The sequence below is a fragment of the Cebus imitator genome, unplaced genomic scaffold (genome assembly GCF_001604975.1).
Source record: "Cebus imitator isolate Cc_AM_T3 unplaced genomic scaffold, Cebus_imitator-1.0 Scaffold613, whole genome shotgun sequence".
In the NCBI taxonomy this organism is placed as follows: Eukaryota; Metazoa; Chordata; class Mammalia; order Primates; family Cebidae; genus Cebus; species Cebus imitator.
In genome coordinates, this window is record NW_016107928.1 from 852,971 (window position 1) to 868,573 (window position 15,603).

The 15,603-nt window shown below is 38.8% G+C and overlaps 1 protein-coding gene across 1 annotated transcript in view; it reads left to right on the forward strand.

The window, feature by feature from the left end:
* MED14 (mediator complex subunit 14) overlaps positions 1 to 15,603 on the forward strand; it is an 86,921-nt gene that overhangs the window by 3,714 nt on the left and 67,604 nt on the right. The window contains exons 2-3 of the mRNA XM_017516981.2: positions 2,136 to 2,162; positions 4,765 to 4,870. Coding sequence (XP_017372470.1) covers positions 2,136 to 2,162; positions 4,765 to 4,870 — 133 coding nt within the window. The remainder of the gene's footprint in view (positions 1 to 2,135; positions 2,163 to 4,764; positions 4,871 to 15,603) is intronic.

Below are 15,603 nucleotides of genomic sequence, written 5' to 3' on the forward strand. Positions count from 1 at the left end.
ACTTTTTTCAATTTTGATTGTGGTAATTATTAATAAAATTAGTTTGGGAACTTACCATGGAAGTTCCTAAATAGTGTATTTTCCCTAGAAACTGTCAGGATTACTATGTTAATGTAGAGCCAGTGTCCTAGGTATACTTTGAGTCTTTAGGGAAACAGTTATTTCAGTAACATTTGATGCTTGTCTGTGAACTAGTGAAGGTAAAAAGGACAGTGTTGGCAACTTAGGTGGTTTTGTTTTCGCCTCAGATTTCTGGATTTTTTCCTTCTGCTTGTCCACCTCCCTTCCTCCTTAACATACATACTCTCTTCCTAGAGTTTACTCTCTGCCTTGACTTTTTAGAGAACTAGGTTCTACTCTTGAGACAGGGTTTTTCTCTGTCACCCAGGCTGGAGTTCAGTGGCACCATCATGGCTCACTGTAGCATCGACTAACAGGGTTCAGATGATTCTTCCATTTCAGCCTCCCAGGTAGCTGGACTACTTGCCACCACACTTGGCTAATATGTATTATTTGTAGAGATGCGGGTTACCATGTTGCCCAGGCTGGTCCAAAACTCCTGGTCTCAAGCGATCTGCCCGCCTCAGCTTCCCAAAGTGCTGGGATTACAGGTGTGAGTGAGCCACCGCACCTGGCCCCCCCTTTTTTTTTTTAATTCTTTTAATTAAAATCAGAAAATGCCAGGATCTCAGTCATGTAAACTTGTCTTATTGTGCTTTGGTGTAAATAAGTTTCTATGCCTTACTTGCCAGCATTTGCATTTTAGGGCTTTTACCCTAAATAGTAGCTTTCTTATCCATAAAAGAATTTCAAATAGATTAGGAGGAATGGGGAAAAGGGGAGGCAGGCAGCAAAGCCTGTCTTTTATCCCTGATATGATACCACTTCTGACATGAGATGGTCCTTTTGGGGTCTCTGAGGCAGGTAAAAGAAGCGGGAACAATGATTCCTGTTCTTTCTATCCCCAGAGACTCTACTCCTCCTCTCCCTCATAGGTCTTTCTCATTCTCCCTCCCTTGAGGTGAAAACAAGGGCTGTGGCTTCTCAAGGAGTGTTCTCAGGAGGTTTGACATGTAGAGGAACTTGCCAGTAGCTGTCTTTATTTGCAGTCTTCTAGCAGGGCCGTAATTTCTGCTTTATCCTTCGGTTCTGCTGGCTCTTCCAGCCACTACCTAGTTCGCTTTGTCATCCTGAACATAACTTTAACTCCCATCTCACTGTCTACCCTAATAATAGCTTGTAACTATAAGCCAGAGCTCATTTTAATATTTTCTCCTCCTTGTACTTTGAACCTCTGAAAGTAGTTTTAGTTTTTCTTTTCCTGTGGCACAAGGGTGGGAGACAATCTGAGTGGCTGAGTGAGTATGCTTTAAGAACTGATTAGCTGTGAGAGAGGCATGAGAGTTGTTTAGGCCATTAAATCTTGGACCATGGGATAGAGGTTAACAGAATGTGGCAATTCAGGAGGCATTAAGGATCTTTCTAGGCATCAGTGGACGTGAGTGTTAAATGGTCTAACTTGTCAGGGAAGAAGTTGACATTGGTTGCTGGCTATCAGCATTGGAGGACTAACAAAAAGAAATATAAAAATCCTATTAGAGCTGTTTAAAAGCAATAAAATTTTTTTCATCTAACCACCATGCAACATCACAATTACTGTAAAACCCTTGATATACATTGGCCCTTTTGTATGCTTAACTTCTAATTTTGTCCACCATAACACAATGTGAAGGGATTATTGCTTGGAAACAGGTATCCATTGGATACAGGGAGGCTGGCAACCAAGTAGTAAGTACTTCTGCATCTGTGACCCTTTTGGTCTTAAAGTAATCTTTTCTCTGATACCCTATGATATAGTGTGCTAATGTGGAACTTGGGTTTTTTAAACGTTTGAGGTTCATGCAATATGTTTTGAAGCATTTTGAATGGAGAGAAATGTTCTTTTGTTGGTTTTTGCCTTACAGCCAAATCTAAAAAAGAATAGGTAGCCATATGAGCCTGTAGTAGCTGTTTACCCAGTTTTTCTGAAACATTAACATATTTAATAGAGTAAAAGTAAAGATTATTATCACTTTAGAATGAAGGTGTGCATGTATTTAATCACTTTCTTTCTTTTTTTTTTTTTTTCTTCTTAGACTGCCAAGGAAATCTGATGTGGAAAGGTGAGTATGAAAAAACCTTAAAGTCTCTTTATTGATCAATCTATATGAGTGTTGGTATGTAGGTATGGGTGGTGTAGGGCTGTGGATTAGAAACATAGGCCCAAAGAGTCTAGAATGATTTTTTACACCATGTGTTTAAGGAGTCCTAGGAAATGTAATTTCCTCACCCTTAGCAATACTTGGCGTGGGACCAGTTCTAGATCTTCTATTCTACAAACCTTTATTGAGTGACTGACCTGATCAAGTCCCTAAGGGTGATACTAAGACATACAATATAGTCTGTAAAAGAAAGTGCTGAGGAGCAGCAGACTGGCTTTAGAAAGTTGGCTGCTAATTTATCACTTGCTACAATGATGCTATTAAGTACTTTAGAGAATTGATAGTTGCCTACTTCTCCTACTGTTACATAGTTAACATTTTGGTGCAGTTGGAGGTTGGAGCTTAAGATTTAACACAAGGCTAGTATGTTTCCAGAGGCCAAAGGAACAAGCTACATTAAAGTTCCAAATAAATCATATGTTGGAGATTTAAATTGTAACTACAGTGTAGACTACTTGACCATGTCTTTGGCACTACTTAAGCTCCTCGGTTGATTTTTTTTTTTTTTTTAAATACCAAGTCACTTGGCAGCTTTTTATCATTTTTTTTTCTTTGAGATGGAGTTTTGCTCTTGTTACCCAGGCTGGAGTGCAATGATGCGATCTTGGCTCACCACAGCCCCCGCCTCCTGGGTTCAAGCAATTCTGCCTCAGCCTCCCGAGTAGCTGGGACTACAGGTGCACACCATCATGCCCAGCTAGTTTTTGTATTTTTAGTAGAGGTGGGGTTTCACCATGATGACCAGGATGGTCTTGATCTCTTGACTTCGTGATCCATCCACCTCGGCCTCCCAAAGTGCTGGGATCATAGGTGTGAGCCACCGTGCCCGGCCAACTTTTTAGCATTTCTTAGTGGCAGCACTCTTCAACCCCAGCTTACCTTCTGATCAAATTAGACATGGATCAAAAAGGTAGAAGTGGAAGAGACAATTAAGGCAACCTGTGTTATGGTTTGGCCGGTCAGTATTGAAGGAGGAAAATGCTAAGTCAAGGATGTGTTCTGTCCAATCCGGGATATGAAGGGAAACTGGGCCTTTGGAAAACTGACTCATGTTCCCTATCACTTGAGACAACATGGTGTCAGAAAACTGCATTACTATCGCTTACAAAGGGGAACATTTCCATTATAGTAGAGGACTGCCTTTGGGCAACTGAATTAATAATAGACAAGTGTGTTTGCTCTGTGAGAGGAGCAGAGACCTTGCATCCTCTGTAAGCCATTGCTCAGTTAGAGTGAAGAAGGTACGGAGGTTCCCATCCCTGAGATCTCCCGGATCTTAATGTGTTTAACATTTCTGCTGTGTTTCAATCTTGTCTTATGATCTTTCATGGACACTGGCAAAGAGTCATAATTATGCCCTTGATTCTTCCCTTTATAGTACCACTAATCATATTGCTGGCTGATCTTTAAGAGCCTTTTAGGGTGCTTGTGGGCTATGTATGCTCTCTGTAGGAGCCAGCCTCTGTAGCCTTCAGTCAGGATTGTACTTCAGCAAGAACTTTGGTGCATTGCGTCATGGTGGTGGCATTGGCAAGATGCAGAGATGTGGATTGGATCTGTAGGTCATTGAACAGCTGTACTAAGATTAATAGGTCAGAGTCTGCTTGGAGGGAGGTTGGTGTCCTGCTGAGTCCTGTCATCAGTCCTGGCTTGTTGAATATTTTTTTCGGCATCTTAAAGTAAACCATGAAAGATATAATTAATAAGTTTTGTAGCTGCTATGAAGTTGAGAGATCTAGCTAACACGTTGATTGACAACATAAACTTTAAGTAAAGCTTTTGGGGCTTTAGGATGAGATGATAAAAGTACTGATGAGTATTCAGGGAAAAGGAATAATAATAGTGAGTATAGGATAAAACTAGATATGGACAGACCTTTTATTTTTGGTACTCAACATAATTTCTTTAACTTTACTTGGATATTTTTTAATGTATCCAAGCTTGTCGTTGAAATTAGTTTGGTAAAGAGTTACATACTTAAGTTCTTTAATTATTCAATCTTTAAAATCATGCTGGTCCAGGATGGGAAATGGTGCCCTTTTGTAGAATGAATACAGTTTCAGGCTTTGGTAAAGATCAATTTCAATTCTTTTCACTTACTAAAAGGGTTACTACTTACTAATTAAATTACTCCTAATTTCAGTTATGAACTTATAATTCATAACTCCTCATTTGATCCCTTCTGTGAGCCAGTTTACTTATACTGCCATATGCTAAATTTAGTACATTTTTGTAAACAACTTTCGTTACAATATAAAATGAATTAAAAAATGTGATTTATTGCTAAAACATTCTATTGGGTTTATTGTTCTGAAGTGAAAACTAAAACATACAGATAGTATACAAAATGTGATAAAAGTTAATATTTAGTTAAATATTTTAGGTGGCTCATTTCGTAGTGGTTGTAAGCAAAGGTTGATTTTTTTTTCCCCCCTCGGTTGAAATAAATTGTGAAATACTCTTTCTAATATGTTGGTTCATTAAGCGTTGTTTTATTTTATAGGAAAATAGAAATAGTGCAGTTTGCTAGCCGGACACGCCAACTCTTCGTTCGATTATTAGCTTTAGTGAAATGGGCCAATAATGCTGGCAAAGTGGAAAAATGTGCGGTGAGTTAAATTTTATATTTTACTTTGTATAAAATAACTTTTTGAATGTTGTAATAGGCATAGTTTTACAATTTAGCTTTAACTTATCCCTGCTGATTTTAGTGACATGTGAACAGTCATGTTTCTGTATGATAATATATATTTCTGTAGAAACTTAATATTTGTTTATGGACACCTGATCAGAAAGAAGAGTGGGAGATATCTGGAGACATCATTACATGAGGAGACTTTAAATATGAGACTAGGACTAAAGGGGAGAAATTGTTAGTTTATATTTGTGCAATTCCTTAGAATTTGCAAGCTTCTCTGTTAAATTTTGCTTATTAATTCTTGACAATCCTGTGAGAATGGCAGAGTTAGTATTTTTTTTTCCAGTTTTTTAGATGATGAAATGATAAAGTCCCTAGAATTTACATGAGTTCCTCAAGATCACAGAGGCTGATAAAAACATTTTTCTGTTTATTTATTTATCAACTCTCCAAACTTCCACTAAGCACAGGGTATAGGGCACAGAGGATGGAGTCTTCAATAAGGAATAGTCCCTGCCTTCGAGAACCTCATAGTCTTTTGACTGTTGAATCGCTCTTTGGAATGCAAAGTAACATGCAGTGCAGTGTACCAAAGATACTAAAATCTACCAAAAATAAAGTTTTATGCTATGTTTAAGAAGCATTAAGGAGTAAAACCTTGATTTTTTTTTTTTTCAGATTGTTCACTGTTGGCATATAGAAATATTGCTGATATTTTGTATGTTGACTTTTTATCCTGTAACTTTACTGAATTTATCAGTTCTAATAGTTTTTTGGTGGGGTCTTCAGGTTTTTCCAAATATAAGATTATATTATCTGCAAACAAGGATAATTTGACTTCTTCCTTTCCAGTTTGGTTGCCCTTTATTTCCTTCTTTTGTCTGATTGCTCTAGCTGGGACTTCCAGTACTATGTTGAATAGTAGTGGTGAAAGTGGACATCCTTGTCATGTTCCAGATCTGAATGAAGGGCTTTCAGTTTTTCCCATTTAGCATGATATTAGCTGTGGGTCTGTCAAATACGGCTTTTATTATGTTGAGGTGTGTTCCTTCTATACCCAGTTTTTTGAGGGTTTTTATCATTAAGGGATGTTGAATGCTTTACATGTGTTTTCAGCATCAGTTGAAATGATCACATGGTTTTTGTCCTTCATTCTATTGATATGATATATCACATTGATTGATTTGTATATGGTGAACCATCTTTGTATTGCAGGGAGAAAAATCCCACTTGGTCATGATGAACAATCTTTTTAATGTTTTGTTGAATTTGGTTTGCTAGTATTTTGTTGAGGATTTTTGCATCAATATTCATCAGATATATTGGCCTGTAATTTTCTTTTTTTGATGTGTGTCTGGTTTTGGTATCAGGATAATACTGGCCTTGTAGAATGAGTTTGGAAGTTTTCCCTCTTCCACTCTTTTTGGAATAGTTTAAGTAGGATTGGTATTAGTTCTTTAAATGTTTGGTAGAATTCAGTAGTGAAGCCATAAGGTCCTGGGCTTTTCTTTGCTGGGAGACAAGTTCTAATTAATAATGAGTTATAGCTTCAATCTTATTACTTGTTATTGGTTTATTCAGGTTTTGGATTTCTTCATGCTTCAATGGTCACAGATTGTATATGTCTGGGAATTTATTTCTTCTAGATTTTCTAATTTATTGGCATATAGTTGCTCACAGTAGCCACTAATGATCCTTTGAATTTCCGTGATATTAATTGTAATGTCTCCTTTTTCATCCTTGATTTTATTCATTTGGGTCTTCTCCCTTTTGTTCTTTGTGAGTCTGGGTAAAGGTTTGTCAATTTTGTTTATTTTTTCAAAAAACCAACTTCTTGTTTCATTGATCTCTTGTATTGTTTTCTTCATTTCAAATTCATTTATTTCTGTCCTGATCTTTATTATTTCTTTTAATTTTTGTTTCAGGTTTCTCTTGCTTTTATAATCTTTAAGGTGCATTGTTAGATTATTTATTTGAAGTTTTTTTTCTTTTTGATGTAGGTACTTATAACTCTAAATTTCTCTCTTAGTGCTGTATCCCATAGGTTTTGATATGTTGTGTTTCCATTATTTATTACAATAAATTTTTAAATTTTCTTCTTAATTTGTTCATTGACCCATTGTTCATTTGGGAGCATATTGTTTCCATGTGTTTGTATAGTTTCCAGAATTCCTCATGTTATTGTTTTCTAGTTTTATTCCATTATGGTCAGAGAAGATACTTGATATTATTTGAGTTTTTCTGAATGTTTTAAGACTTGCTTTGTGGCCTAACATATGGTCTGTCCTTGAGAGTGATCTATGTGCTGAGAAGAAGAATGTATATCTTGCATCCTTTGGATAAAATGTTCCATAAATATTTATTAGGTCCATTTGTTCCATAGTGCAGATTAAGTGCAATGTTTCTCTCTTGAGTTTCTGTTTGGGAGATCCATCCATTGCTGAAGGTGGGGTGTTGAAGTCTCCAGCTATTATTGTATTGACATCTTACTCTTTAACTCTAGTAATGTTAATGTTTGGTTTACATATCTGGGTGTTCCAGTGTTGGATACACATGTATTTGCAATCATATCCTTTTGCTGAATTGGCTCCTATTATCATTAATGACCTTCATTGTCTCTTTGCATAGTTTTTGTCTTGAAATCTATTTTGTCTAAGTATAGCTACTCCTACTCCTTTTTGGTTTCCATTGGAATATAAATCCTTTTCCATCCCTTTATTTTCAGTTTATGTATCTGTGCCTTTACAGGTGAAGTATGTTTCTTAAGGGCAACAGATTGTTGAGTCTTGCTTTTTTTAAATCCATTTCAGCCACTCTGTGCCTTTTTATTGGAGAGTTTAGTTTATTTACATTCAGTGTTGTTATTGATAAGTAGCATTTACTCCTGCCATTTTGTTATTTGTTTTCTGGCTGTTTTGTGGTCTTCTCTTCCTTTTTTCCTTCCTCCCTGTCTTTTTAGTGAAGGTGATTTTTCTCTGGTGATATAATTTTTTGTTTTTTATTTTTTGTATCCATCTTTTTTTTTTCTTTTTTCCTGAGATGGAGTCTCTCTGTTGCCCAGGCTGGAGTGCAGTGGTGTGATCTCGGCCCACTGTAACCTCTGACTCCCGGGTTCAAGTGATTCTACTGTCTCAGCCTCCTGAGTAGCTGGGATTACAGGCTCGTGCCACCTCACCTGCTAATTTTTGTATTTTCAGTAGAGACAGGGTTTTGTCATGTTGGCCAGCTGGCCTTGAACTCCTGACCTCAGGTGATCCACTTGCCTCAGCTTCCCAAAGTGCTGGGATTACAGGCGTGAGCCACAGCTCCCAGCCTATTATATGATTTGAGGTTACTGTGAGGCTTGCAAATACTATCTTATAACCCATTATTTTAAACTGATGACAACTTTGATTGCATAAACAAACATGCAAAAGGAAAACTAATGAAAACTCTGCAATTTAACTTCATCTCCCCACTTTTTAACTTTTTGTTGTTTCTCTTTAGTTCGTATTGTCTTGAAAAATTCTATGTCTTTAAAAGTTGTTGTAGTTATGATTTCCTGTTGGTTCATCATTTAGCCTTTCTACTGAACATAGGAGTAGTTTACATAGTACAATTACAGTGTTAAAATATTCTGTTTTTCTGTGTGCTTACTATTACCAGTGGGTTTGTACCTTCAGATGATTTCTCATTGCTTGTTAACATACTGTTCTTTCAGATTAAAGAACTCCCTTTAGCATTTCTTGTAGGACAAGTGTAGTGTTAATGAAATCTCTCAGCTTTTGTTTATTTTTCCTTCATGCTTGAAGGATATTGCTACCAGATATGCTATCCTAGGATAAATTTTTTTTTCCTTCAGCACTTTAAATATGTCATGCCACTCTCTCCTGGCCTGTAAGGTTTCCACTGAAAAGTCTCCTGTCAAATGTATTAGAGAGCTCCATTGTATGTTACTTGTTTCTTTTCTCTTGCTGCTTTTAGGATCCTTTCTTTATCCTTGACCTTTGAGAGTTTGATTATTAGATGCCTTGAGGTAGTCGCCTTTGGGCTAAATCTGCTTGTACTTGAATGTTGTTGATACTTTCTCTAAGTTTTGGAAGTTCTCTGTTATTATTCTTTTGAATAAACTTACTACCCCTATCTCTCTGTTTCTACCTCCTCTTTAAGGCCAGTAACTCTGAGATTTGCCCTTTTGAGGCTATTTTCTAAATCTTTTAGGTGTGCTTCATTCTTTTGTCTTTTGTCTTTTCTTACTGTGTATTTTCAAATAACCTGTCTTCAGGCTCACTAATTCTTTCTTCTGGTTGATGAGCTCTGTTATTAAGAGACTTTGATGCATTCTTCAGTATGCCAATTGCATTTTTCAACTGTAAAATTTCTGCTTGATTTTAAAAAATTATTTCAATCTCTGTTAAATTTACCTGATAGAATTCCGAATTCATTCTCTGTGATATCTTGAATTTCTTTGAGTTTCTTCAAAACAACTATTTCGAATTCTCTGTCTGAAAGATTACATGTATCTGTTTCTCCAGGATTGGTTCCTGGTGCCTTCTTTTGTTCGTTTGATGAGATCCTGTTTTCCTGAATGATCTTGATGCTTTTAGATCTGGGCCTTGAAGAGTTAGGTATTTATTGTAGTCTTTGCAGTCTGGGCTTGTTTGTGCCTGTCCTTCTTGAGGAGGCTTTCCAGATATTCGAAGGGACTTGGGCCCCAAGCTCAATAATGCTGTGGTTTTTGCCTACTCATGGAGGTACCGCCTTGATGGTCTTGGATAAGATCTGGAAGGTTTCTCTGGATTACCAACCAAAGACTCTTGTTCTTTTTCTTTAGTTTCTTCCAAACAAACAAAGTCTTGCTCTTTGTGCTGAGCCACCTGGGACTGGGGATGTGGTGATGCAAGCACCCAGGTGACCACCACCACATGGGTGCACCTGGTCAGACCTGAAGCCAGCACAGCACTGGGTCTTGCCCAAGGCCCACTGTAACCACTACCTGGCTACCACTTATGTTCACTCCAGGCCCTAGGGCTTTATAATCAGCAGGTGGTGAAGCCAGTCAGGTTTGTGTTTTTCAGGGTAGCAAGTTTCCCCAGGCTTTGGGTGGGCCCAAAGATGCTATCTAGTGGCCAGGGATTAAAGTCAAAAAACCTTGGTAATTTGCCTGATATTCTTTTCTTACTGCGGCTAGCTGGCACTCAAACCACAATAAAAGTCTTTCCTGCTTTTCCATCCCCTTTCCACAGGCAGAGGAGCCTCTCCCTTTGGCCGTCGCCGGCCCATGGTGGGGGGTTCTGCTAAGCCACCACTGATGTTCACTTAAAACCTAAGGGTTCTTCAGTCAGCTTGTGGTGAATACTGCCAGGCCTGGGACTCATCCTTCAGGGCAGTGGGCTCCCCTCTGGCCCTGGGGAGGTCCAGAAATGCTGTCCAAGAGCCTAGGCCTGGACTCGGGGACCTCAAGAGCCTTCTTGGTGCTCTACCCAACTTTGGCTGAGCTGGTACCTAAGGAGCAAAACAAAGTCCCCTTTACTTTTCCCCCTGCTTTTCTCAAACAGAAGGAGTCTTTCACCATAGCCACTACAGCTGAGTATGTGATTGGTCGCACCTGAAGTCAGCACATCTCGGAGCCCAAGGTCCACGGCACACTACCTGAGTATCGCTGCTGGTTATTCAGGGCCCAAGGGCTCTTTTATTCAGCAGATGATGAATCCTGCCAGGATTTGGTCCTTTCCTTCAAGGCAGCAGGTACCCTTCTGGCCCACAGTGTGTCTGTGTCATCCATGTGCTAGGGCCTGGAATAGGGCCTCATCACTCTGCCTGGTGCCCTGTCCTACTGTGGCTGAGCTGGTATCCAAGATGCAGGACAAAGTCCCTACTCTTTGCTCTCTTCTCCTCAAGCAGAAGAAAGGAATCTCTTTTGTTGTTGCAAGCTGTGCTGCCTGGGGTTTGTGGAAGGGTGGTGCAAATACTCCCTGGTCCCCCCAGCTGGTGTATCCCTAGATCATGTGCCACCCCAGTCCTGTGGCCCTGAGCCCAGCCTAGCATTAGGAGTTGCCTAGGAATTGCAGTGCTTGTGTCCTAGACTGCCTTTCATGTTTACCTAGGACTCCAGAGTACTTTGGCCTATAGTAGCAAGGCTTGCCGAGAAACTGAAGTTCTGACCGCTGCGATGGGCAATTCTCTGGCCAAGGCTGCTCCAAATGCTCCTTCTGTACACTGGTGCTGGCTGGCCCAGCACAGCTTTGCTCTCCACTATGACAGGGCAGCTCTGAGTTCAATGTAAAGTCCCCCAGTCACTGTTCTCTTCCCTCCCTTAAGTACATAGATTCTTGCTCTGTACAGCAGGGCCTTTGCTGGGGTGGTAGGGGAGGGGCGGTGTTAGTGATTCAAGACTCTCTCTTTCCTGCCGTCCTCAATGCCTCCCTCAGTGATAGGAAGTTAAAACCAAGCACTGTGATTGCTCACCTGACTTTTCATTTTTGCAATAGTGCTTTTCTGTGTGCAGATAGTTGTAATTTCATGTTCCTGGAGAGGGGGTGACTGGTGCTGGCTTCTATTCCACTATCTTGCACTGACCCTGTCAGCAGTTTTGTTTCTGATACAGATGTGTTTATGTCAGGGATAAAGTCCATCAAGGAGAATTAGAGGGATTGTTCATGTTTCAACACTTCCGTTCTCAACCTAATGTTATTTAACTAGTTTTATTAGAGATTCTTGATAATGATCTTTGGCTGTGCCAGACGTGTTATGAGTGTTTAGATCCACAGTTTATGGAACTTTGACTAACGATAAAATAACTTGGATAACATTTTGCCTAAGAAAAAGAGAAAATATCTGTCATTCTTCTGGAGATTATTTTTCAGTAGCTTTATTGAGATATAATTTACCCACTTAAAGTATGCAGTTCAGTGGTTTTTATTATATTCATAGATATGTGCAACCATCATCACAGTCAATTTTAAAACATTTTAATCACCTCAGAAAGAAAACCTGTGCCCATTAGTTATCACCCCCCAGCTCTCTTCCAGCCCTAAGCAGCTGCTAATCTACTTTGTCTCAATTGATGTGCCTGTTCTGAACATTTCATATAAATGGAATCAAATGTGTTGTGTTGTGATTGGCTTCTTTAATTTAGCTTTTTTTTTTTTTTGCTTAGTATTTTCAAGATTGATTCGTGTCATAAAATGTATCAGTACTTCATTCCTTTTTATGGCTGAATTGCATGGATAATACTACATTTTGTTTATCTGTTCATCAGTTAATAGGCATTTGCGTTCTTTCCAGTTTTGGATTATTATGACAAATGCTGTTGTAAATAGTCACATCCAAGTGTCTGGACATATGCTTTTATTTCTTTTGAGTGTATACCCAGGAGTGGGATGGCTAGGTCATATAGTAACTCTTTGTTGAACGTTTTGTGGAACTGCCATCCTATTTTACGAAGTGGCCACACCATTTTACATTTCCACCAGCAATGTGTAGAAGTTCCAGTTTCGCTACATCCATGCCAACACTTGTTGTTTCCTGATTTTTCGAATTTAGCCATCCTAGTAGGTATGAAGTGGCATCTCAATAAAGTTTTAATTTGTGTTTTCCTGATGACCCATGATGTTGAACATGTTTTCATATGCTTGTTGGCCATTTGTATATCTTGTTTACAGAAACATTTATTCAGTGTTAAATTCTAAAGGAGATTATTATTGAACATATTTACAGCTGGTGTGTGAATACTTAAAAACAACATGGATTAGTTCTTTGTAAACTAAGACTGTCCATCCATGTGAATGGATTCACTAATCAGTTATTCAAAACTCAAGTTTCATTTATGTCTTTATTTTTAAGACATGGAATCTTACTCTGTCACCCAGGCTGGAGTACACTGGTGTAATCACAGCTCACTGCAACCTCAAACTTCTGGGCTCAAGCAGCCCTCCCACCTCAGCCTCCCTGAGTAGTTGAGACCACAGGCACACACTACTGTGCCCATGTGATTTTTAAAGAGTTTTTGTAGAGGCAGGGGTCTCACTTTGTTGCCCAGGCTGGTTTCAAACTCCTGGCTTCAAGCAATCCTCCCACCTCTGCCTCCGCCTCCTAAACTGCTGGAGATTACAGGCATGAGCCACCACACCCAGCCAAGTTTCATCTTTGTTAATTATATTTCTAAGTTCAGGGAATGTAGCTGAAGCTAGTGTATTTTGAGTTCAGTGAAGTAGTTTAGAGAGTGTTTCATTAATTGTTTAAGTGGAGCGGTAGAGGCTGGATAAACTGTGGCATCCCAATAGGGTTGATGCATGTCTTTCTCAGGGAAGGTCTTTGGTACTCTTTGAGCTTGACTTTGGTCTGAAAAGCATTTTTACAGTGACCTGAGTTAAGGGAGACTTAAGATGGCCTAAATCTGAGTAAAAGCCAGTTCAGAAGTTGAGAATGTATTAGCAGTGTCATGGCTGCTAATAAGTTAGGGTTGGTGGCATTGATAGAAATTCATTGTACTAGTCATAGAAAGTAGCATTTTCACTGGGTCATGTTGTATACTGGGTCTAACTAAGAATTAGAAGAAATACTTTTTGTGTTGTTGTTTCAGCTCTTCTGATTATTGACTTTCTTTGGGCAAGTATCTTAACCTAAACCTCAATTTTCTCATCTCTAAGGTCATAGTAATTATCTGGTTCTATTTCTTAGAGTTGCAAAAATCAAATAACATGTTTGAAAACACTAAGAGATTGTAGAGCATTTTTACATGTTTGTGTGATGTTGGTATTAATTCTGGGTACTATGTCTTCAGTTGGCCACTGACAGCCTGTTTGAAGGACATGAGAGAGAAGACTTTATTGTTCTAGAATTGAATTAGAAGATGGCTGGGCACGGTGGCTCATGCCTGTAATCCCGGTAGTTTGGGAGGCAGAGGCGGGTGGATTACCTGAGGTCAGGAGTTCAAGACCAGCCTGGCAAAACTGGCCAACATGGTGAAACCCCGTCTCTACTAAAATTACAAAAATTAGCTGGGTGTGGTGGTGTGCCCCTGTAATCCCAGCTACTTGGGAGGCTGAGGCAGAAAAATTGCTTGAACCCGGGAGGCGAAGGTCACAGTGAGCAGAGATCACGCCACTGCACTCCAGCCTGGGTGACAGAGCAAGACTCTGTCTCCAAAAAAAAAAAAAAAAAAAAAAAAAAAAAAAAAAAAAAAAAAGATACAAGGTTTAGGGAGGTAGTTTTTAGCTCAGTGATGAGCTCTACTAGTTTAGGTATCGTTATGAAATGCACTGAGTGGAAAACTGATGGAAAGGATTTCTGTATTGGGCATGAAGTTGACCTATATCTCATAATGCGTGTTTTGGAGTGTTTTTCTGTCTTCTTTCTAGGCACTGTTCTAAAGGGTTTTTATGTGTTAACTCTTTTTTTAATTGATATAGTTGTACGTATTTTGGGGGTACATGTGATATTTTGATATATATAGTGATCAGATCAGGATAATTGGGATATTCAGTACCTTAGACATTTTTCTTTGTGTTGGGAATGTTACAGTTCTTCTCTTTTGGTTGTTTTCAATATACAATAAATTATTGCAAATTATAGTCTCCGTACTTTACTATCGAATACTAGAATTTATTCCTTTTAACTATATTTTTGTACCAACTTTTCTTCATGCCTCCTTCCCCCTTCCCTGCTTCTCCTAACCACCATTCTACTCTCTACCTCCATAATATCCGCTTTTTTAGCTCCCACATGTGAGAGAGAATGTGCAATATTTGTCTTTCTATGCCTGGCTTATTTCACTTAACATGATGACCTTCACTTCCATACATGCTCTTGCAAATGGCAGGCTTTCATTCTTTTTTATGGCTGAATAGTATTCCATTGCATATATTTACTGTATTTTATTTATCCATAAACTGTTGATGGACACTTGGGTTGATTCTGTATCTTGGCTATTGTGAATAGTGCTGCAGTAAATGTGGGAGTGCAGATATCGCTTTGGTATGCTGATTTCCTTTCTCTTGGTTAGATACTCAGCAGTGGAATTGCTGGATCATATGGCAATTCTATTTTTAGTTGTTAGTGGGTTTTTTGTTTGTTTGTTTTGAGACAAGGTCTCTTTCTGTCACCTAGACTGGAATGCAGTGGCACAGTCACGGCTCTTTGCAACCTCAACCTCCTGGGCTCAAGTGATCCTCTTTATTAGCTGTGACCACAGGCATGCACTAGTATGCCAGGCTAATTTTTTTGTTTTTTTTTAATTTGTTGTAGAGACAGGGTCTCCCTGTGTTATCCAGGCTGGGATTACATATGTGAGCCACCACACACAGCCTATTTTTAGTTTTTTGTTTGAGGAACCTCCATACTGTTCTCTGTAGTGGCCATAGTCACATGGTCACCAACAGTGTATGAGGGTTCCCCTTCCTCCACATCCTCACAAGCATCTGTTATTTGTCTTTTTGATAATAGTCATTTTAACTGGGGTGAGATGATATTTCATTGTGGTTTTGATTTACATTTCCTTGATGATTAGTAATGTTGTATTTTTTCATATGCCTTTTGGCCATTTGTATGTCTTCTTTTGAGAAATGCCTATTCAGGTATTTTGCTTATTTTTTAAGTGGAGTTATTTGGTTTTATTTTGCTATTGAGTTGAGTTCCTTATGTATTCTGGATATTAATCCCTTGTCAGGTGGATATTTTGCAGAATTTTCTCCCATTCTGTGGGTTGTCTCTTCACACTGTTAT